The 21,837-nt window shown below is 46.8% G+C and overlaps 1 protein-coding gene across 9 annotated transcripts in view; it reads left to right on the forward strand.

The window, feature by feature from the left end:
- Window positions 1–21,786, forward strand: part of LOC118502914 — a 120,674-nt gene extending 98,888 nt beyond the window's left edge. For 8 of the 9 annotated variants that reach the window (XM_036035639.1, XM_036035644.1, XM_036035641.1 and 5 more), the window contains exons 7-18: window positions 4,306–4,383; window positions 5,237–5,293; window positions 12,063–12,114; window positions 12,963–13,165; window positions 13,248–13,411; window positions 14,086–14,167; window positions 16,440–17,105; window positions 17,193–17,349; window positions 17,415–17,557; window positions 17,632–17,882; window positions 17,948–18,069; window positions 18,229–21,786. In XM_036035639.1, coding sequence (XP_035891532.1) covers window positions 4,306–4,383; window positions 5,237–5,293; window positions 12,063–12,114; window positions 12,963–13,165; window positions 13,248–13,411; window positions 14,086–14,167; window positions 16,440–17,105; window positions 17,193–17,349; window positions 17,415–17,557; window positions 17,632–17,882; window positions 17,948–18,069; window positions 18,229–18,968 — 2,715 coding nt within the window. In that variant the 3' untranslated portion in view covers window positions 18,969–21,786. Of the gene's footprint in view, window positions 1–4,305; window positions 4,384–5,236; window positions 5,294–6,433; window positions 7,017–12,062; window positions 12,115–12,962; window positions 13,166–13,247; window positions 13,412–14,085; window positions 14,168–16,439; window positions 17,106–17,192; window positions 17,350–17,414; window positions 17,558–17,631; window positions 17,883–17,947; window positions 18,070–18,228 lie in introns of those variants that run through there. The other variant, XM_036035648.1, reaches the window with a different exon arrangement.
- The last annotated feature ends 51 nt before the right edge of the window (window positions 21,787–21,837 follow it).

The following is a 21,837-nucleotide window of genomic DNA, read 5'->3' on the forward strand; positions in this document are numbered from 1 at the left end:
AGGCCACTTGAGAGTGTCGCCTTCGTGTCTGGCCTGTGCTGAGTAAGCACTCCGCCGAAGTGCCCGCCTCAAGTGTGCAGCGGTTTCGAGTGGTTGTTGTGTTGGTTTCTCATCGTTACCTTCTGGCCAGGTTTCGAACCCGCCGCCTCGTTAGTTGGCTCTTTGTTAACCGGCCCCAGACAGAATGCAACAACTTCAGCACGTATCATGTCACATTACGGTCGGTGGGTGGAGTCGGCAGCATTCTTTAGCCTTCGATGAAGGCTTTCTTCTTGCGGATGTGTGCGTGTGCGTGTGTGTGCGCTTATCCACCGATTCAACCCTCTTTTTCCAACCAAGACGGAAGATGCACGGTTGCCTGAGCATGGAGAACAAGCGAAGGTGATGCACTGTTGCAGTTTTAATTGCTCTTTGTTTGTGCGCTGCATCGGTGCAGTATGGTTTATCTCGTTTCAGTGTGAGGTTGTCCTGGTCTCTTTAACGTTTTTTTTGTTGTAACTGTGACAACAGCGACTCAGCTGTGCGGAAATATCAGTCTCAAGTTGTCGGGTTCCCGACCGGGTTCCGGTACGAAAGCGAAAGTAAATGCATTTTTATGACGCACTTTCGTGGGAGTTTTGCGTACGTAACCTTAAACTTCATACGCAAGGAAAATAAAACGGGGTTAAACGTTGGTATAAAATAGGGAAGGCAAATAGAGAGGAGCGAGCCCAAGTTTATGGTCAAATTAAGGGGGAAACTGTATGCAATGATGTGCGTGCTCGGCCTCTTAACATTTTTCTGGAGATCTGCGATCATTGTCTCCATGTTTAAAATAATAATGTCTATAATGGTTTTTGCCCAAAAATCTTTTTCTTGTCCCTTGATTTTCAAGCAATAATTCAAAAAAGCTTAAGAAGCTAGAAAATCACCCAAAGGAGTTGGGTCTAGTGCTGTATGACTGAGTTTTTGTTTGAATAAAGTAAAATTCCTAAAATATGTTTTTCGAGCATATCAACCCACAGAAAATCTAGAAAAACCATCCCGCAGGAACAAGATGCCCGTGTTTTCCATCCTTATCGATGCGCAAAAAGAAAAGCATCTTGTGAAATTAAACACAAAAGCCCCCCCCCCCCTCCGTTCACTCGACGGGCAAACAAAAACAACAACAAAAACATTGCCAAGCGTGCATGAAATGAAAAATTCAATCTAATTAAGATCTTCATCGCGCCCGGCTCGTTCATCATATCAGGCGCTATCTTTCGCCGGGCCCGTGTGCAAAGCGCCCGGTGGTTTTATGCCAAAAAATCAACATTCCGTTCCATATTTATGTGGCCCGGTTATGAGATTGTGGTCGTGAATAAAAATCTCAAAATTATGCCTCCCCTGTTGCTGTTGCCTGCACGAGATAACCGGTGAGCCAGCCAGCCAACCAGCCAGCCAGCCAACCATGTCAAGTCAGGCCAAGAAACGCACTCACTTTCCCACCGGTGAGCTTCAAAAGGAAGCAAGGCTCGTGCAGCATTTCTAGCACGGTTTTGTTCAACCTCATTTTTGGAGAAAATGCTTTTTCGTGTGCATTTTTCGTACGAGACGAGCGCGCCCGCGCATGACCGTGATAGCAATCATAATTACGAGTCCTTTTTCTTGACGCGGGTGGGTGAAAATGGGGTGGGTGAAAACCCCTCCCCCCGGCTGGTGCCCGTACCATCGTCGCGGTGTCGTTTGAGGTTACACTCCTATCGTTAACCCTTTGCATTGTGATTCGTTTACTTATGAGATGCCCTTACACAGTGCCGGGCGTGTACGTGGTGTGCTGGTAGACGACACCGTTTCGTTTGTGAAATTATATCGTACTTTCACCTTTTCCCGGAGCAGCCGGGACATGATCTGCGGGTTCACTGTGTGTGTTTGCGCCAGGTTACAACATCAACCGTAATATATTTTAGTGTGTTTTGTGAACTCCGTCACCGGTGTGTGTGTGTGTGTCCTTTTGCAATGGTTTATGGAAGCGGAAAGTCGTCGTAGGTTGATTGTATTTTTGTTGGTGGAAATGTGACGAAAAAAAGGGGGATACGACGGAAGACAAAGCAACAGTCAAGATGGAGCGCCGTTCCTTCTCGGCACTCGGTTTAATGATACACGAGGGAGCTGTTAAATGAGGAGCTAGGGTTGTGCTGATAAAATTCCCACCACAGCTGCTGACCTGATGCTAGCAAGCAGGAGGTTTTTAAGGCTTGAAGAGTAGTAGTCGCTTAAGCATGCTTTAATTATTTAGCACCAACGATGGGAGGAAGACATAGTGTGAAACTGAATGGAGAGGTTCAGGCTACGAAACTATATTTTATTTAAAAATCTTGATACATTGAAAAAAAATCAAAAAACAGCGTCAGTACGTGTTGAGGATTTTTAAATATGTATAAAGTTGTTTACTTAAACCCTTAATCGGGTGTATTTTTTACTCTAAGGTTTAGTATCTCGAAGATTTGGTAAAGGAGAAAATTTATATCTCACTATTGTGCACCAAAGGCCATTTGCTGTCCACAATGGCCTGCCGCTAGACGGGGAGCAATCACTCTTATGAACGCTAGACCATTGTTCGTTTATCCTTCTCGATGATGAATGCAAGGCGACGGATGACGGATGAACGCGGTACGTCTTCATCGTCATCCAACGACGACGACGACACTGATGCGTAGTGTGAATGGAGCCGCTTGGTGGTTAATTGTACCGGGAAAGCCGGTTTAGAGAAGAAGCAAAACTAGACCCTCTCTCTCACACACGCACACACACAAAGCCCGAACGACGCCGTCCGGTGGCCAACAATCCCCGGTGCTGTCCATCGGGGTATGTCTAGCCATCGACCGGCCGAGGAAAACCAGCCGGTTGACTTACGATTGTACCGGGTTTCGGACGGGTAGGCTTTTGTTGATTACTCTCAAGTGTTTCTTCACCTGCTCCGCCTCTCGCGTTGTGCGACGCGCGGATCAAAGACGAAATCAAAATTACCTGACCAGACGGCGTGTCTGTGGTGGTTGTCTTTCGTCTTTTTATTTTAAGGTTGCTGTCGTCATTTTTCGTAGCAAAATGTTGATGAAAGGCATTTTGTATGAATGGCAAAAAAAGCTGCACAATGACGACGACGACGACGACGACGATGTAGACGGGTAGGCGCATCTAACTTTTAATGGTTTTGTGGAAGTGTAGGACGAAGATAATGGTCTGCAATGATGGAGGCTTATGGAGAAAAAAGACAGAAAATTTTAAGTTTGATGGAGACGCCTGGTGGTTTGTTCCAATTGTTTAAAATGTTTGATGGAGGCGCCTGGTGGTATTTGTATTTTTTTAGTAATTTATTTTTCTAAACCTACCGCACTTTTTTTAAATTCCGGGAAAAATATTTTCCTTTTTGCCTCTCATACAACACCATTATCGTATAAGCAATACTTCTTAATTTATGTGCCACTGTAGTGTTACGCATTCCATTCCGCCCCACAGCAGGAAGTACACGCAAAGTGTTAAAACCTGACAAAACTACAATCGCGTGCCGTTTGGTCAGTACGGGTGCAATAAAGTTAGTGTTGGCAGAAAATTAAAAGTGATTTCTTCGGAGCAGCCAGCCAGCCAGCACACGAACCATCTCGTGATGCAACACGATTTTTCAGTGCAGCAAAAAAAAAGCCAAACATTAAGTGGCAAGAAAAATGACACGAAAATAAAGACCTGATTTCCGTGGAAAAACAAATAGCCAAGGTTTTGCAAGTGGACCGAACGAACTACAAGACGCAGTGGGAAAGAATGGACGTGTCCCAAGGAGCGTGGGGAAAGGACTGAAGAGGAAAAACGCATTCCGCAGAAAAAAAGCTGATTGTAGCAAGAATTAAAAATACGTTTAATTTATTATGCAAATTGTTCACAGGCACAGCTACGCGAGCACTGCATGCGGAAAAGCGAATCTTTTCGGTACTGTTCCGCACCTTCAGGTTTGACTCCGAGGGCCTGGAGGATGGTCCGGCGATCGGGTCCCAGTTTTCCCGTTCCGGGGCCACTTTTGACGGTGTGATTCTTGAGCGCGCGCTATTGTGACTGCGGTTGCCGTGTGCCGCTTTGCGTCATGGCGCACTTCCGGTTTGGCTCTTTGAAAAATGACCAAATAAAGGAGTTTTCGGTGTGTTTTCTTGTTCCGTTCCTGTTTCTGGTTCTTCTCTGTGGTCGTTTGCAGTGGCGGATTTTAGGTGTTCGTTCATTATTTCTACTTAGGGACATTTTTCGCACTCTGATTGCATTCTTGTTTTTCCTTTCTCTTTCTATCTCTTTTCCTCCCAGTCACAGAACGAAAGACTGAGACACTTCCAAATGAATGGCGGTGGACCGCAACCAAGTTTCGAAGAAACCATACAGAGGGTAAGTACGCAGGTGGAGAGGGAGAGGCCGGACGGCGAGTGGGGTGGGTGAGACTTTTCCGTTTAATTTCCATTCGACAGCGACCGCCGTTTATTAAGCTTTCACAGGGTGGTTTTTCCACGGGCAAGCATTTTTGTTTTGTTTTTTTTTTCGAGTGGGCAAAATGTGGCCCCAAAATCGCTTCGGTTCTCTAGCTGCCGCCAGCTGCACCTTGTCCATCCATTTTCTTGCTGTTTTCCCACTTTTTGGCACCGCCCCGCCACTACGTGCAACACGTTTAATTATTTTTCAAGCTTGTTACCTCGTTTCGTAAAATTAAAACTCACCAGCCCGGGCGGCTAAGTTTGGGTGGCCATTTTGCGAGGTAGGAACTGGCAGCTGAACAAATCGTCCCGGACATGACGAAACTCACATCCCAACGCTTGCCTGGGAAAGGACCGAATGAAAAAAAAAACAAAACGTGGTCGAAACTACTACTCCCTAAAGGAGAAAAAGTGACATTGCGCCACTTTGCCATTCTGACGGAGCTTGGTGCAGTCGGGAAGGCACTTTAAACTTTTCACCAGCTCATTTGTTTTCACGGCATTTATCGTTAAACCGGTCGCGTTGTTTTTTTTACTTTCTCGCTCCCTTTTTTCCTTTTTCCACGTTCACGTTAGTTATGTGCTAGTGAGTTTTCCCGTTTTCATTTACACTCGCTCGCTCGCTCGCTCGCTCGCTCGCCCGCTCGCCCGCTCGTTTCAGTTTGTTAGTGTTCTAATTTTGTTTGTTTGTTTCTTTTTTTTTTAATATCCCCAATCGGGTGGGACTTTTGCTGGGTCCATTTTGTAATTTTTCCACACTTGCGCTACAGCTAAAAATACAGGAAGCACTTCGGAAGAAGGAAAAATTTCAACGCGAGCACGAAGAGGTAAGTCCGTTTTGCTAAAGCATGCTACTAACACTACCACTACTACTACTACTAGAAATTTCCTTCGGGTTTCCCTGTTCTTGGTTGGTTTGGTTTTAATTTTGTTTTCCGTTTGGTTGTTTGTAAGTTGGTCCCCCTTTGGTCCTGTGCCCTTACGCTATGCCAACTGCACCGGTAAATGCAGCAAAGTTATTAATTTTGAAGTTTTGCTCGACCCGTTTACTTTACGTCAGACGCAGCAAACCATGTATCATCTGGATTGGCATAAGGGCTTAAGTATTGGCAGTTGAGAGTGCTCATTGCTAAATTATCGTAGACACTATGACTAACATGCATTGCAGCTTATAGTATGAATTGTAAATGGTTTTAGATGTCGAAGGGCTCCAGGCATTAAAATAGTTCTTTATAAAGTTATTTAAGCCTTCATCGATGCTGAGCTTTTATCAATTGCCTGGAAGATTCAGCGATGAATGTTACAATTTCAACACCTTTGTACGTAAAAATAGGGGTCGAAGCTATTGCCGCTTTGTGCTTGTTCCGACAAATTTTCCCACTGCTGGCTTCCTTGGCATTCCGTAAACTTACGGTATTTTTAAACCAATTAGGTCATTATATGAGAGGCTTCGTCAATAATTTCCTGACATACCCGCTTGAAAAAAAATAAATATAATTATTTTCTAAATTAGAATTCGTTTAGATTGGTGTAATGAAGCATTGTATGAATGTAGTAAAAGGAACAAAGTAAATTCATTCAGTTAATTTCTGCAATCCATTCTACATCACTGGACGGTTAATTGCAAACTGATATCGTGTAGCTTAAAATTTATAGTATTGTTTTTATTTCTCCATCCCATCCACTTCCACTTCTTAGTTTACCGGTTGGCGTAACGTTTTCACAGCAAAACAAAAAAAAAAACAAAACCCAAAGACCCTCCCTCCATAGCTCGATCGCGCATCACATCTAGCGTACCCACGGTGCTTCACCCAATTTTCTTTACCCATGTTTGTTTGTTTGTTTTTTTCTCTTCTTTCATCTCGACCGCTTCTTACGCGTACCACTTGTACTACTAACACTAAACTAACCGCAAAATAAAACAAACAAACAAAAAACTCATCGAACACGTGTGCCCCGCACCGCAGCGAAACTATTCCAACTCTAACTCGCCGTACTGGATCCGCAGCGATCAACTGTAAGCCTCAACTATCCGCCTCCGAGCACAAAAACCATGCCCTTGACTGAGGAACGCATATCTACCCGATATACCAACTTTTTAGCAACAGCTGCCCACAACTGACGGGGGAAAGGGGCTGCCTGCCTGATCTTTGAATGTTGTTTAGCAATATATTACTAGTAGGGTTTAACAAAAGAAAAAGACAAAGTTCGAAAATGATTGGCAAATCTAAATTGCAATGTGATCTATCTAAACGGTGATTGGCATTTACCTGTAGAACGAAAGTAAACCGCATAGGAAAAAAGGAACAAATACGTGTTTTATAGGAGAATAAGAAGTCGTACTGCTACAAAACAAAACCCCTTTCATAAGTAATCAAGTTTTAGCTGTGTTTTCGTCGTCATTCGTCGTCATCGTGTATGTGTGAGCGTGAGTTTGTGTGTTTGTGATCGTTGTTGGATGAGGTTAGGAAAATATTGTAGCAAAACAGCTCGATTCCGTGTTAAATGATTTCGAATAAATCGGATGACCAATTATACGTCAATAATGATCGCGGTGGACTTGTACCGTGTGAGCTTATTATATTCATTGGAGCAAGTGTAAGTAATTCGTAGATCTACCCAATCGTGGTTAAGCACCGGAAATTAGCAACCTTAAAATGAACTGCATTAAAGGATTAGTATAAAACAGATGCACCGCAATGTAATAAGCTGGGTAACGTAACATTTTTACCAGCAGAACCGTTTCCCAACCAGAACCATTCGTAACCAGCTCAGGACAGGGGATTGAAAGGATGGCCCACCCTATCTGGGCTCCGCGTAATGTTATGTGTGTGTCTGTTTATGGCATCCTGGTGGAGGTATTTTGTACACAATTTATTACCACAAACCTCGTCCCCACAACTTCACACGCAGCCTACACCCGCGTCCATTCGCGTGGACGACTCAGGACTCCCGGTAGAGGCCCGTCCAGGCCCGTCGTCGTCGAGATTACCCGTTTGGTAGTGATTTTTGTTGTATTTGTACGATAGTCTCATCCCGCATCAATACTCCCCTCGCTGCACCTCCTGCTCGCTGCTCGAAGTAATACTCCGATCCGATTTAGTATCCGCGAGATACTGGTTGTTCTAACCGTTCCGGAGCATGTTGCGCCAAATGTCCGAAATGGCCAAAACCACAGGAAACCTCCGCGCCTAGTGTAAATAGAAATGATCAGCTGAGGGTTATCGGTTAGCAGCTAGAAGCTAGTGGCCTAGTCAATTCTTCATCACCCCACTCTGTACAGTTGCCCCACTCCGTAATGCGTGTGGGGGTACGTTCTGCTTGCTGTGTATGTTCCATGTGCATGTACCTCACCGTGTTCACTAGACGATGGTAGCCCCTCGGTTTTTTGTGTTTTTGTTGGTTTCCCGTTTATTCATTTAATCCCGGGTTTGCTACCGACCATTCGATCCCATCCTTCGTCCATGTGTGTGTGTGTGTATGTATGCCTCCTGCAACCTACCTTCATCGCGGTTTAGCTCGTGTGTTTTTCACTCAGGTCCCCCTGGCGGCACGGGTAGAAGTATTCGGGTAGAAGCGGCGGATTTGATCTCATAATGAAATTTTATTAGATTCCATATTCCCTCATCTCATGGAGGGTGTCCGTGGTGGCATTAGGTGTACGGTTCCAACGTGCGCGATATGTGCTTCATATCGGTTGCTATCCTTGCTCACTTTAGAGCTTCCTAGAACGGAGAGACAACAGCGCGAGAAACGACAGTGGTGCGTTGGATTTCAATTTCGTTGAGCTGTCTGCAGAGCGGCTTCGCTGATCGCATTTCGCGATAGGAGGGCACGTTGGTACTCGCCCGAGTTGGTTAAATGGCAAAGAAAACATCTCGACCAGGGAACAACATTTTTGAACGTTGCGTCCTGGTCGTCCTGGTACGATATCTTTGCGCAAGAGTTTACCTGACGGGGAAAAATGTAAAATTAGACGGTACGAATAGCGAAATTGGAATCGTTAGAACTGTAGTGAAACAACATTTTAGCCATTTGTTTGGTGTTGTTTTCTGTTGGGGATGGAGCTCATTGGATGAATTTTATAATGTAATGCAGACGGAACTAGCTCGAAGTCCTACAAACCAAGATTGAGTTTGGACAAAGGATCATAATATATTTTGCTAGATATTAAAATCTCCATCTAGCTCTCCTGGATCACAGCACAACATCAAAATAGGATTAACCCCCACGAACAACCTTCTAAGCAAAATCAGCAGCCAAACGCTGAATCGCTTGAATCGAATTGATTGACCGATAATTGAAAACGTACCAAACGCAAACGCATAAACCTCTCGCCTCGATGATGACGATACTCTCCGTGGCTTACGTGTCGCTTCAGTCTGTTCCGGCTCCCGGCTCATTGTTGCATTCCATGAGAGTGTCCAGCTTGGACCAAAGAAAGGAGCGGGCAGATTTGATTAGCCGCTTGCCTGTCGGGGTCGTCCATCTGCTAGCACCGTTTCAATTTCTAGACGAACGCCATTGGACGGCTCTAACCCAGCACGAACTGCGGGACTGGCATTTTGCGACCCCAGCAGTGAACGTGTCACACAAAGGGTGACCAAAGTCTCGCCCGTCCGTCCGTACAGAGTGTGTGTGTGTGTGTCGCACTGTGCAAACATAAACGTAAAACGTGCTGATAACTGCACCAAAGTCAACCGCATTAAATCACGCTAGGATTGAATTAATCTCCCGGGAGTCGTAAACCCGTGGTGTTCTTCGCTAGTCAGGGCAGCAGACGGCTCCGTTTGCTGGTGCTGCAAGGTAAAGCAACTGGTCGTGTAAAGTTCCACCTAGCATAATTTCATTCCCGTTTCGTCCCGGGCGCTAGGAAAATGCCTTCATTAGTGAGGCCGTGGACGGTCCGTGTACCCGAAAAACGGTCCGGCACCGTTAACCACCGTGGCGGAGTCAACGATCCGTATGACTAATCTGCCGCCGACGGGTTTTGCTGTAAATGTTCGGAAATTATTTATGGAAAAGTGTAAAACCCCGAAAATAGCTACCAACGAGGTGGTAATAACGAGGTGGTGTCTCGATGGATAAGCTTGCACCAAGGTGGTGGCGTCTTGTGGCGTCCGGTGGTTTTTGTGTATCTTGTGCGCAGCTTTGACCGGGTAGGTGAAGGGAGTTGCAGTTGTGTTTCCTTGGAAGGGAGCGACACAATGATTTACGGGCACCGAGCGGCTATTTTTCCAACCCTGATGCTCTTGCAGGGCCTGCAGTCACTGTGTCGCGTTGTATACGGTGTGCGAATATTAACCGATCGCTATGTTTTACAACGCAATGCTATCCCTTAGTTAGGCTCAAGGAATTGGTCAGTGTCCCTGAGGGGATACGGCAGGCTATGTGGCAGGCTAACTCGAATAATTAGGTTTTTGAGCCTTTTTCCGATGGTCGGAGGGGGATGATCTGCCGAATGCTGGACGAGACGGGCCAGCAATTCCAAGGAAGCGGGGGCGCTAACGGACAAATACGTTACACCTGAGGATTTGTAATAATAATGGCTACAAAACGCACCAGCATTCGGTTTCTTTTCCGTTCGACCCTCCTTCGTACGGACATTAAAATGGCTGGGAAAAGTTCTCCCGGGTCGCCCGCCGAGACGATTTGGAATTTGGACGAAACGACTATTTGCCTATTTCGGTTGCATCGCTCCGCCGATTGGGCCGGGTCACAGGTGTCCTCCGGGGAAAATGGGGCCATCTTTCATCGCGCTAGTTCGGGGGACTTTGGAATATGAATTAGGGCATTATGGTTTGCAAATTACTTGACTTACTGGGGGCGTCGGCTCCAGTGTCCTGGGGACGACGTCCTGGGGAGTTAGGCAAATTTTCAATCATGGCGTTGGGAAAAGTTTTTAATATCTTCGCACCGTGCAGCAGGTATAATGAAAAATTAACTATGCAAAGCGCACCAAACACTTGGCCCGGTTTGGCGACCGGAGCTATCCAGACAGTGAGGAGTTAGGAAAACTTTGCTTAAGCCAGTATTGTTATGTTACAAAAGAGGGGATTTATAGCTTTAAAAAGCGTTCCTTTCATTTAATGTAAATAATGAAACCCTGTTAAATTCTAGAGTGATTTTCCCTTAACTCTGATTGTTTGTTTATTCGAATGGTAATATTCTATTAAGTGAGCTTTATCCTTACAAGCATTGCTTCAAGTGAACGATGAATGATCGCTGACGAGGCGATGTAATTAGAAATAAATCATCAAACCGCCAAAATTAGGCCCCTTTGCCTTGATTGATAGAACATAACAAAAAGTGGAAACAATCGCCCGGCGCTAGAGCATTAGACTTCAAACACGAATTTAATAACTTACCATCATCAGCGATGATAGATAAGTGCGCTGATTTATCTGCGTGCTCGGTCTGATTGAGGCTCGCACGTCCAATCAATCATGCAGGAATGTTTGTTAGACAGAATCGTGTGCCGGTACGGTGGGAGAACCACAACATGAACATGCTCCATGAACACGTCGCTATTGGTGCCGAAAATTTCTAGCGTTGATAACATTCCATCAGCACGGCTTTCCAGCAGTCGTGATATGAGCCGTTCGTCTCTATCCTAATCATCCTCTCTCCAGTAGCTGCTAATATTCGCTAATATGTAATCGACGCACGGTGAAAGTGGGGTGAATAGGGCGGATAGAGGCACCGATCTTGATTGGGCCTAATTTATCCGTTATTACATCGTGCCACGCTACCCGAAAGGTACGGGGTACCGACACGCGCTAGCGCCTGAAAGTTAGACTTTTCGCACAACACGACTGATGGACGGTGGCAGACGGATAGCAAAACTTGAAGCTTTTGGGCTTTTCTCACCACGGGCTCATCAAGTGATGAGCGGTGACGCACCGAGGTGGTATCTGTAGGTGTTGAGCGTATGTGTGTAACATTTGTGTGTGTGTGTGTGTGTGTGTGAGTAGGTGTGTGCATCGATCGAAATCTCTTTAGGTAGCAGTTGGAGCATAAGCCGTAGAAGGTTTACAGCATGAGAACAATCCCCTCAAGTAGGTAGGCCAGTTGAAGTGATTGATTAACTTGCGAATTAGCGAAATGTAATCCTCGGCACGTAAAACCTCTCTCTCACGTGCGTACCCCCTCTGAAACCCACCGCCATCGGAACGGAATGGCGGAGTGAGTTAGAATAGTTTTGCTTGCGGCATGCGTTATCTAGCACCCGGTTTACTTACATCCAGCATTTCACCCTGGTGGTTCACACTTAAAAGTACAAGTGTGGTCCAGACCACCTCTCGGGCTTCCATGTACATACGACATTCGACAGCACAACGGTTTTCCCTAGCCCTCCCGGTTCATTAGCCCATTCGGTTCGGATTGGGTCGTACAGAAATTGGCCCGATTCGAACACTGTTTCCACCCTGTTCCTCCTTCAACTCCAATCAATTCCTCCCTCTCTCTCTCTGGGTTTTGAATGTGTGTGTGTTTGCGTGCGTGTCTATGTGTTTCAAACCCAGATCCATCACATCGGGTGCCGTCCCTTCTAACGTCTGTGTTTTTTTTCTTTTCTGCACCTGGTTCTCGTTTCAGATACTCCGAGACATTCGGCAAGGTTTGCTGCAGCTTAGCAGAGACTCGAGAGGTAAGTAAGGCAGCATGGTGGAGGGAAGGTGCACGCCGGACCCCGGTGTAGATTCGCCGACGCAGACGAATTGGCTGATTGCATCCAATCAAACCGATCACTCCTTGGAGAATCATCAAACGGGGTTTGGCCACGTTTTGTGGTGGCAAGCCAAGAAGAAGGAGGTTGTGGACCAAAAGGGAGACGAGCGTAAGAGAATGGGGGCACCATTTTGCTAATCCTGTTATGACCCGGAACCCGGAACTTTCCCGGTGCCTTTGGGTATGGTGCCGTTGGCGCAAGGGTGAAAGTTCATTATACCGTTTTGCCGGTGCACTGAATCTAATTTCTTACCCCACGCCATGGCTTCGACCAACGGGGAAGTCAGGTCGCCATGTTTTGGGTGTGTGCATGTGTGTGCATCCGCATGGTGCCAGTTTTTCTTTCTCCGGTGTGTGTTTGCCCCTTTTTGCTGCGGTTTGAGGTTCTTGCTTCTTTACCCTGGGGACTCATTGGCGGAGAGCGGTTTTGTGCGAAAATGAGCCCGTGTACAAAAAGAAAGCAAATTGGATTCGGTGTTTCCCCTCGTATTTGCGTGGCATCTGACAGGGTGACATCCGACCGGTGGCCAACCGAACGAGGCCAAACCGAGGGTGGCTTCAATATTTGTGCATCATCGGATGCAATCAAGAATGTTGATATCCGGCAGGGCAATCATGTTACCCGTGCACCGGGTACGATCTGGATGCTTTCCATACTGACAACCACAACCACTACGTCGTTATCAAACGAGACAAAAAAAAACCTCAAAGGCCAAAGTGTTTGACAATCGCCATTTTTTTGTTGTCTCTCTATCTCTAATTTGACAGACGACACGTACATGTACGACGATGCGGTAACGAATGTGATGCGAATGCCTCATCACCAAGGTCACTGGTACGATGAGCCACCGTACGAAAGCGATCCGGACGACTTCCTGATGTCCGGCATGCGGCAAATCGGTGCCGCCGGGTACGCGGGCGATGGTGGAGGAGGTGGCGATAGTGGTGGAGGACCAAGTGCTACCATACAGGTGAGCGAAGCAGGGTGGGCTTACAAGGGGGCAGAAGAATTATTCTAATCATATTTCGTGTCCTCCCCACACACATTCGCAGGGTGGTCGCGTCTGCTACAGCACGAACGGGCGGGAAGGACAGAGTGTGATATCGTTGCGGTCCGCGGGTGACATTTCCATACCGCAGCGGGGTCCACGGCGGGGCTTGATCGTACCCCAGCAACCACCGAACCCTCCAACCATTATACCCCTCAAACATGCCCGGTAAGTAAACCGTTTACCGAAGGCGCAGAACGGTTAGGATCGTTCTGCTGTGAGCGATGGCGGCGGCGATGATGATGATGATGGTGGAATTGAGGGTTGAGGTCGTAAATCGATTAAGCTCATTATCTGATTTAAAGAACGTTGTTTACATTCCCAGGGCTCGGAAGCCAATCAGAAGGTTGGGAGGGTGGGGATCGTGTGGATAGATAGCCGGTAATTATAATTTTACTCTAAATTTAATCAATCCAAACCCGACGCCCGTCCAATTAAAAGTTCGCCAGGATTGGGGAAGCGCCAGGGTTCCGACAGCGCTCGCTCTAGTCAGTTGGCCGACCGTTACGACGCATCGAACGATGAGTTTGTGTGCGGTTTGGTGAGGTCTTTGATTGAATTTAAATTTACCGTAGCGTGTGGCGGGTACCCCATGCTGATGTTTCATCATCATCATCATCATCAGCGGCACTGTCATCCACGTCAGCAGCATCCTCAGGTACAGGTGGTTTAATGCTATAAATAAACCATACCTGGGAGGTTTTTTTTTCTGTGAGCAGATGCACTGATTTAGCTTCTTCTTTTTTAACCTACAATATTCCGATATCTTCCATCTGCCATACCGTTGCTTCGGACATTGGAAATTGATCCGTTACACAACCGTGCTGCACACGGTGCTGCAGATCGCACGATCGGGAAAGCGGAGATTATGCCGGTTCAATATCGGATCTACACAGCGTTACCTCCCGGTTGAGCCAGGTTTCGGTAAGTAGTGATTAATTTTTACTGTTATCTCTTCTGCTCTCTCTCTCTCTCGCCATTACTTCGACGTGGCAAGTTCGGTTTAGTTGAATTAAATTAGTCAGTGGCGGAAAATCTGTTCTCGCTAATGTGGTTTAACCAGGGTTCTTCATTAAGTGCCGGGGAGATGATGTGGCGGCAGACTTGACTGAGCGAGAATGTAATTAATATTTCATCTCGGCTAATGGGAAGATAGTGATCTTTTTTTTTCTGTGGAATTGTAATTGTTTTAAATTTTAATGTAAAAATGGCCCCCAGGGCGATAGAATAAAGCATAATGGCACCTGGCATGGAAATAATAAGCTATTCCGTCTTTATGTCACAATACCTAACAATTTCGGCAGTCACTTGTAAATTTGTATGCAAATTTTTTGGTCCACAGTTTGCTGACCTACTTCTACCTTTGTTCGAGCTCCCGTGCTGGTGATTTCCTGTTTCCAAGCAGACCTATGATTACGAAATGAGCTACTTTATTTATGTATATTTCGATGTTTAATTAGCATCATAAACAGTGACTAATGACGGTTTCTGCTTAGAGGCTTACCTTTTGCTTTTCCACCATCAGCAAGGTGTATGCCAAAACACTGTTTTTTTGCTCTGATAATGGCGCCCATTTTTGCCATGCCCATGGTACGGAGAAATGTTTTGGATTTCTTGACAATTCCTTAGAATTACTTCACCGATTACATTCCGGTGTGTTGGCTTCTTCGACCGAAGCAAAAGTAGCTAAACCGCTGGAAAATGAAAACTGTCGATGGGATTCCATTTCCTGGCAATAATACCGGGAGGCATAAAATTATAATTCTCCCAGCACCAAGCTCTGTGGATGCATTGGCATTGGGAGAGTAAAAATAAAACATCGCTAATAAAAACCATCGTCGCCCGGGATGGCGCACCCGACGGATTTGCGGCGCGCCCGGGTGTGGGTATCTCATCATCTTCATCGGATGCCATTATTGTGCTTATCAACTTAATAAACGTTATCATTATCCTTGGAAGTAGGGAAAAGGTTTCTGGCAAACTGAAGAATGCCGACCTACCGGCAAAAGACGTTGCCTAACTCTTCGGGATGGATAAAAGAGGGAACCTTATGGAGGGATGTGAGGGAGAGAAACAAAAGCGAAAAGGAAACCGTCCATCTCCGTAACGATACGATGCTTTGTGAAGAAGCCATCGAGTGTTGCGAAGTTGTTTTGAACCTCTGACCAAGTCGGTACCGCTCAGTAGATGGAAAAGTTAGGTGCATTAAGCCCCGAGACCAACGAATAGTACCTGCTCGTTTAAATCCCTTTTTTGGGGCGGGCGTCAGGGCGGGAGTTGTAATATTTATAAGCAGTAGTGATGGAACGGAATGTTAATATTTAATTATGACCATTCGAATACTAAGCAGGTCGTCCTGATGGTACCGTACCGGAATCCTTAATGGGGTGGCATAATGCAGCGGCTGGATGAATGGTTCCGCTGGAGAGCTGTCACTCTCTTGAGGGACTGTCGTGGCGTTGCTTGAACAGCTTGATAAATAATCTTAATTACCTTCATGCATTTTTTATTCGGTCCAATTACCTTATGGTTCATAGTACGCCCTTTTGTATTTCAATTGAATAATATTAATTTAAATGCGCCCAGTGCAAGGTTCAGTATGTTGCGTCCCGTAACACTCCCGAAATAAATAGCCCATCAACCCTACTTCGGATTCATTCTTTGATGATATCCTTCCACTGTTAGGGTGGAAAACGAAATCCAAATAATCTTCTTGAAAACTTCTATCCGCCACGTCCACTGCCACCGGAGAAGCAAAGGCGCCACGGTAAGAAAGTGTATCATTGCGGTGCAAATTATAGGATTTGGGCAAAATAATGAGGACACTACGTGAGATGAAACCGAAAGTGATCACCCACCACCGTTCGAAGCGGCCATTGTCACTTTCGCTCGCTTGACGCGGGCCAGCCAGTCGGGCACGGTCTCAAATCCGGCTCTAATCCACGACTGATTAGCTCTTCGGTCGGTGCGGATTATACGGTGAAGTATGCGCCCCGGCATACCCATTTATCATCATTTCGCGGCAAAGCTTTCCCCCTTTCCCTCGGCGCGCTGCTCGAAAGCGAAGCGCCAACGGACGGACGGCCACTAACATATCTCTCGATGTCATTAGGAGGAATTATGATGCGCTCTTCCACGTAATCCGCGCTGTTTCGTTGTTTTGATGTGTTTTTGTCCGGTGTTTTCTGTACAATAGATCGGAATGAATAACTGCACCGCCCGCTATCGAACGCTCAGTGCCGGACTGGGTGACGAATCACCGTCCCCATCGCCCACACCATCCTCCGAGTACGATGACATCCTGCAAGCGAACGCACTGCAGCTCCAGAAGCATCTGCACCACCATCAGCAGCTGAAGCGGCTGGAAGGGCAGTGCGGTGGCGTTGGGCTCCCGGGGCAACCCGGGTCAACATCCGGGCTCATCGGCAGTGCGACATCGCTGGTGCCGGCAGCAGGGTCGTCCGCAGCAGTATCAGCAGCAACGGCAGCAGCAGCAACGGCGACAGTTGGCATTAGCTCGGTGGGAAACACATCCGGCACCGTTGGTGGTAGTATAGCGCTCGCATCCGGTGGTGCATCCGGTGTCAATCTGCCAACGCTGCTCGGCGGTACGGCCGACATCAGTAGCGCCAGCACGAGCAACAGCACTACCACCACCAATGGCAGCGGCAATAGTAGCAGCAGCGCGAGCAGCAACAACAGCACCAGTACAAAAAACACCGTCAACAATCTGAAAAGCCTGAAGGCGGCCAAAAACAGGAACAATCTCACGTCGTCCCTGACGGCGGCCGCGTCGTCAGCGGCAGTCTCGCACAACAATAAAAATTTAAGCATAAGTCAACAGATAGCTTTAGTACATCACGTAAGTGTTTGAGCAGGGTAATTAGCGATGTGTCCTTTCTTAATGCCTATGGCGTTATCCTTCCTTCTTTTTTTTTAATGCCCTCAGTCTAATGACGCTCGAACATCGCCAAAGGATCATCTACTGTTCGGTGGAGCGGATCGCAACAATCGTGATTACAGTAACTGTTTGGATAGTATCAGCGACCAAACGTTCCAGCATTCGGCCAGTTCGGTCGAAAGCTTACCGAGTGCATCCGGATCAAGTAAGTTTGAATATCTGAAATTTTGTTTCCAATTTTACAATTCCTTTTCCTTGCTTCGGCCAAAGGCACCCAAGCTCTGGTGCGTCCAGGCAGTCCGCACAGTTCCCTGTCGGCGGAGGATCGCACCACCATGCTACCGATCTGCAGAGCGATCGCACTGGTCGATAGTTGCCCGAGCCCGTACGACAAGGAAGCGCTCCGGTTTAAGGTAAGTGGGGACTACTCCTGACTGATCGGCTGTTGACTTACCGAGCAAACCGTCTGCTTCCTATTCTCCATCAGAAAGGAGACATCATTGACGTGCTCTCGATGAATGCGTCCGGCGTATGGCGAGGCTACGCGAACGGTCGGTTAGGACACTTTAAGTTCATTAGCGTCGAAGTGTTACCCGATCTTCCCACGACCGGTTTAAAGGGATACGGTGGAAAGCTGGTCAGCCGACACCGTCTACCAACGAGCTGTCCGACCAGTGTCGAGGAACTGCTTCTTCGAATCGGCCTAAAAGAGTACACGTCCGTGTTTGTGCTCAACGGGTAAGTGCGATTGACTTCCGGCTGCTTGTTCCGTGCATATGATTCCAACTCTCTGTTCACTGTAGGTACGAAGACCTGGAGCTGTTCAAGGAACTGGAACCGTCCGATTTAGATTACCTAGGCATTGGCAATACGGAGCATCGGGCAAAGATACTGGCCGCCGTTCAGCTGCTGCACGATTTGGACTGTAAGTGAAGCAGCGAATGTTCATTATTGTCTTTGGTGGCGGTGGATGTAGAATCTTGTGTCCTGTTATTCTTGCACATCCTCCGTCCACCAAACGGGGGTTTTACTACAGACGCGATAATTAATCTGACCCGATGTGCCCTTTCGCTTCATTAAACAGCAACGTCCGACGGTGATGTGGCCGGGTCTAGCTCGGAAAACGATGAAGGCCTGCGGTTGAACCACGTCAACTGTTCCAGCGGGCTCGGCGGTGGACTGAGCGGTGGCAGCGGCAGTACGACGCGGAGTAGTGGAGACCACCAGACGTCACCGTTCGGCCGAAGGCACTTTCCACGGGATTCCGGTTGCTACGAAGGTTCACCGGTGCCGTCATCGCAAGGCTCGCACAATCCACATTCCTACCAGCAGCTGCAGCAACAGCAGCAGCAACTGCACCATCTTCAGCAACAATCGCACAACAACGGTCAACCGGTGCAACAGTCACAGCAGCAACACACCAGCATGGCGACGCTAATGGCGGCGCATCATCACCATCACCATCATCACCATCACCTGTCCGACAACGAAACGAACAACCTGGACTCGGTCGTTGCCCAGTGCTCGAACGAAATACTGAAGCGGGTCGAGTCGGCCCGCCGGTTCAACGGGACGACCGAGCGTGGCTCGTCGCAAACCATGAACAGTCGGACGATGTCGGCGAAAAAGGGTGGACTGCTCGGTGGTGGTGGTGGTGGCGGCAGTGATGGGGGCGGTGGCATGGTGATGGTTGGTGGTGGCGGTGGTGTCGGTAGCGTTACGGGGGGCAGTAGCGGGGGAGCGCTGAGTGAAAAGTCGAGCGATTCCGGTGTCAGCAGTAGCAGCCTATCGTCCGGTCCTGCCAAGGGTAGCGGTGGTCTCTAGCGGCCGGCGGCCTGTGCGACAATGATGACCACGTACGAAGATGCGACCGTGCGGATGCTTTCGTGCTGTCCTTCGTTGCTACCGCCGGAGCTGTTCGAAGGCACGGAACGAAGCCTTACCGCCGGCATCGAACGGTAAGTGGGTGTGAGTGAGTGTGATAAGCGCGCGAGGTCGGCTGTGTTGGAGTTAGTGTGTTAAGGAAAGCACAACACGCACAAACCTTTAGTTCTACCACGTTCTTAGTATGATAAGTTCCGAAAAGCATCGGCAGTGCAGTGATTTACGCGGGAACCAGATTCGTTGTAGTACCACCAATTGCGCTCTACACTGCCAAAGGAAGTGTTCCAGTCGCCGGAAAGAGAGGGAGAGAGAGAGCGATAGAGTGACCAGAACCGAACAAAGACGTGTGAGACATATAAAATGGTCGTAACGTGATGACGAGCGACAGCTTCAATCAGTCAAGCGGGACAGAAAAAAACAAGGACTGTCCATCTATATTGTGATGTGTTTCGAGTGCAAGCCGTAACCGGGCCTTGCTGTGATGTGCGGAGTGTGCGTGAACCAGATTAGTATCGGAGGGGACATCCTGGTCCTTCGCGGAGGAACCCAGGCACGATACATTGTGATTTGTGATTGTTATTGATGGTTGTTGACGTGCGCGAATGTGTGTCTCTCGGTGCGTGTGTCTGTACGTGTGCAGGAGAATCGATTCGCAAATCGATACGGAACCGACATAGAACTGGCATCGAAAAGGTATAGTGAGCGGGAAGGGGAAACTGGGGGAGAGTAAATGAGGGGAGGAATGGAAAATTTGTGATATTTTTGACAAACGGAAACCAGACAAATGAACTACACAACACACGGTAGAAGCAAAACAAAAAACCAACGGAAACAGAAACGAACAAACGAACGAACCATTCGATTGCATTATATTATATTAAGGATGGCACCGAACGGCAGACGAAACGCAGGCCAACCAAATGCAAATAGAAGCTGAATCAGATAAAATAGATGTTAACAGCGCGAGAGCCAGGACAAAGAAACCAAGAGAAACTATTAATTACTACTGCTAGTACCATTATGCACGTTGTCAGTTACGATTTTGTTGATATTAGGTTATGGAAGGTAGGGAGAGAAGGACAGGGAAGTGAAGGACTTTGAAACCCCCCGGGGCCCTAAATCATCAGTGTTGTCACCTGGTGCCGGGAGGTACACTGATTGCTGTTATTCATTCGTTGATTTAAACCAACCAATCCTTCCACTGTTCGAACGTTTGTTGAACGTTTTCACCGAAAAAAAACCCCCCAAATACTCCACAGGGGTTGATTGCGCAAAATGCGGCACACAAGAACACAAGGACTTAAAATCGAATCAAACTACTATCGGAAGATTGAACGTTTGTCATTAGATAATCTCGTAATAGTGTGCGTGCATATTCGAATGAGAATGATTGTAAATTCTAGTACAGATTTAAACGTATTAAAACCGGAAAGCAATAGCTCGGTAGAACGCGGATAGGACAGCAGCAGCAGAGTTGGTGGTGTTAAGCTTAAACAATCAAAAACTTTAACCAACGAAACAAAACAACAAAACCAACCTTATCAACGCGCCTTTCCAATCAACTTCCTTCGCTAGTGTACATACTCTACGCGGTAAGAACGCTTCGTCTAGGGGGAAGCGGATCTGTTCCACGTCGTTATTTTACATAGTAGCATAATTTAGCATAACCGCGGTCAGCGTGACTGCCGGGAAAGGTCCGGCCGAGATCGGGTTGGGCTGTTGGAACATATGGTGTGTTGAGATTGGGGCCCGCTCGAGGAGGAATGCATTCCACTAACACACACACACACAAGTCAATATTTTTAAGAAACCCAAGTTCGATTCGCTAACCGCTTGACTATAGTCTGAGTCCTTAATTTCCCTGAGGAGGATGAGGAAAGAAAAAAGAACAATGTCCCACATCGGTGGTAAAAAAGAAACCGGGCAACTTAAATTATCTTCAAACACAAATTTTAATCCTCGTTACGATCCATTCACTGAAATGTCTCTTGGAAAATGGAAGGAAAAATTTAATGGAAAAAACAATTTAGCAAATATTTAAATCATGGTGATAAGTGAACAATTCGAAGTAAGTGAAACGAAACAAAAAATGGAGAAGAAAAGAACAGAAGAACATCATATCGATTTAGTAACGAAAAAGGAAACAAAAATTCTAGCCAAAACCAAACCAAATCACTTAATGCGTAGTATGAGTTTTAGAAAATCGAACATAACAGATAAAATTGTATTGCTAAAAACGCGCGAAAAAAGAAAAGAGAGGAGAAAACAAACTCTCGACGTAAAAATTTGAATGAAGAAAAATTTAAACCTTAAACCACGGTTAGGACAATTCTGAACACACATGACCGCTCTCAAAGACATGGTCAGGGTTTCATTAAGAGTGTAATTTAATGTAAAGTAAACACACGGGAAGGAGCAAAATCATACGAAAAATGTAATGGAAGATGTTTGAAAGGATTCAAGGAACGAAAAGCATTCGAGCATATTATGTGATTGTGTCCTTCGAGTGAATGTGAGCTTTTTTTTTGGGGGGCAAAACCCCCCGTTCGGGACGATAAAAACAAGTGAAAATCATGCATACGCTACGTTCATTTTCCATCGAGCCTCTCTAACCGATGGAATATCTCGCTTGCTCAGACAGTCCTGTCCATAGGTCCGTTGACAGGAAGAAACACGTGGCCAACAAAGCCAACCGAATGGAGAGAGAGCTACATACCGGAAGAATGAAGAGAATCGTATCGCAAATATTTATGAATGACGAAAAGGAAAACAAGGAATCAAATTATAATAGCAAAAATACATTACAACA

This window comes from Anopheles stephensi, chromosome 2 (genome assembly GCF_013141755.1).
Source record: "Anopheles stephensi strain Indian chromosome 2, UCI_ANSTEP_V1.0, whole genome shotgun sequence".
NCBI classification, from domain to species: domain Eukaryota; kingdom Metazoa; phylum Arthropoda; class Insecta; order Diptera; family Culicidae; genus Anopheles; species Anopheles stephensi.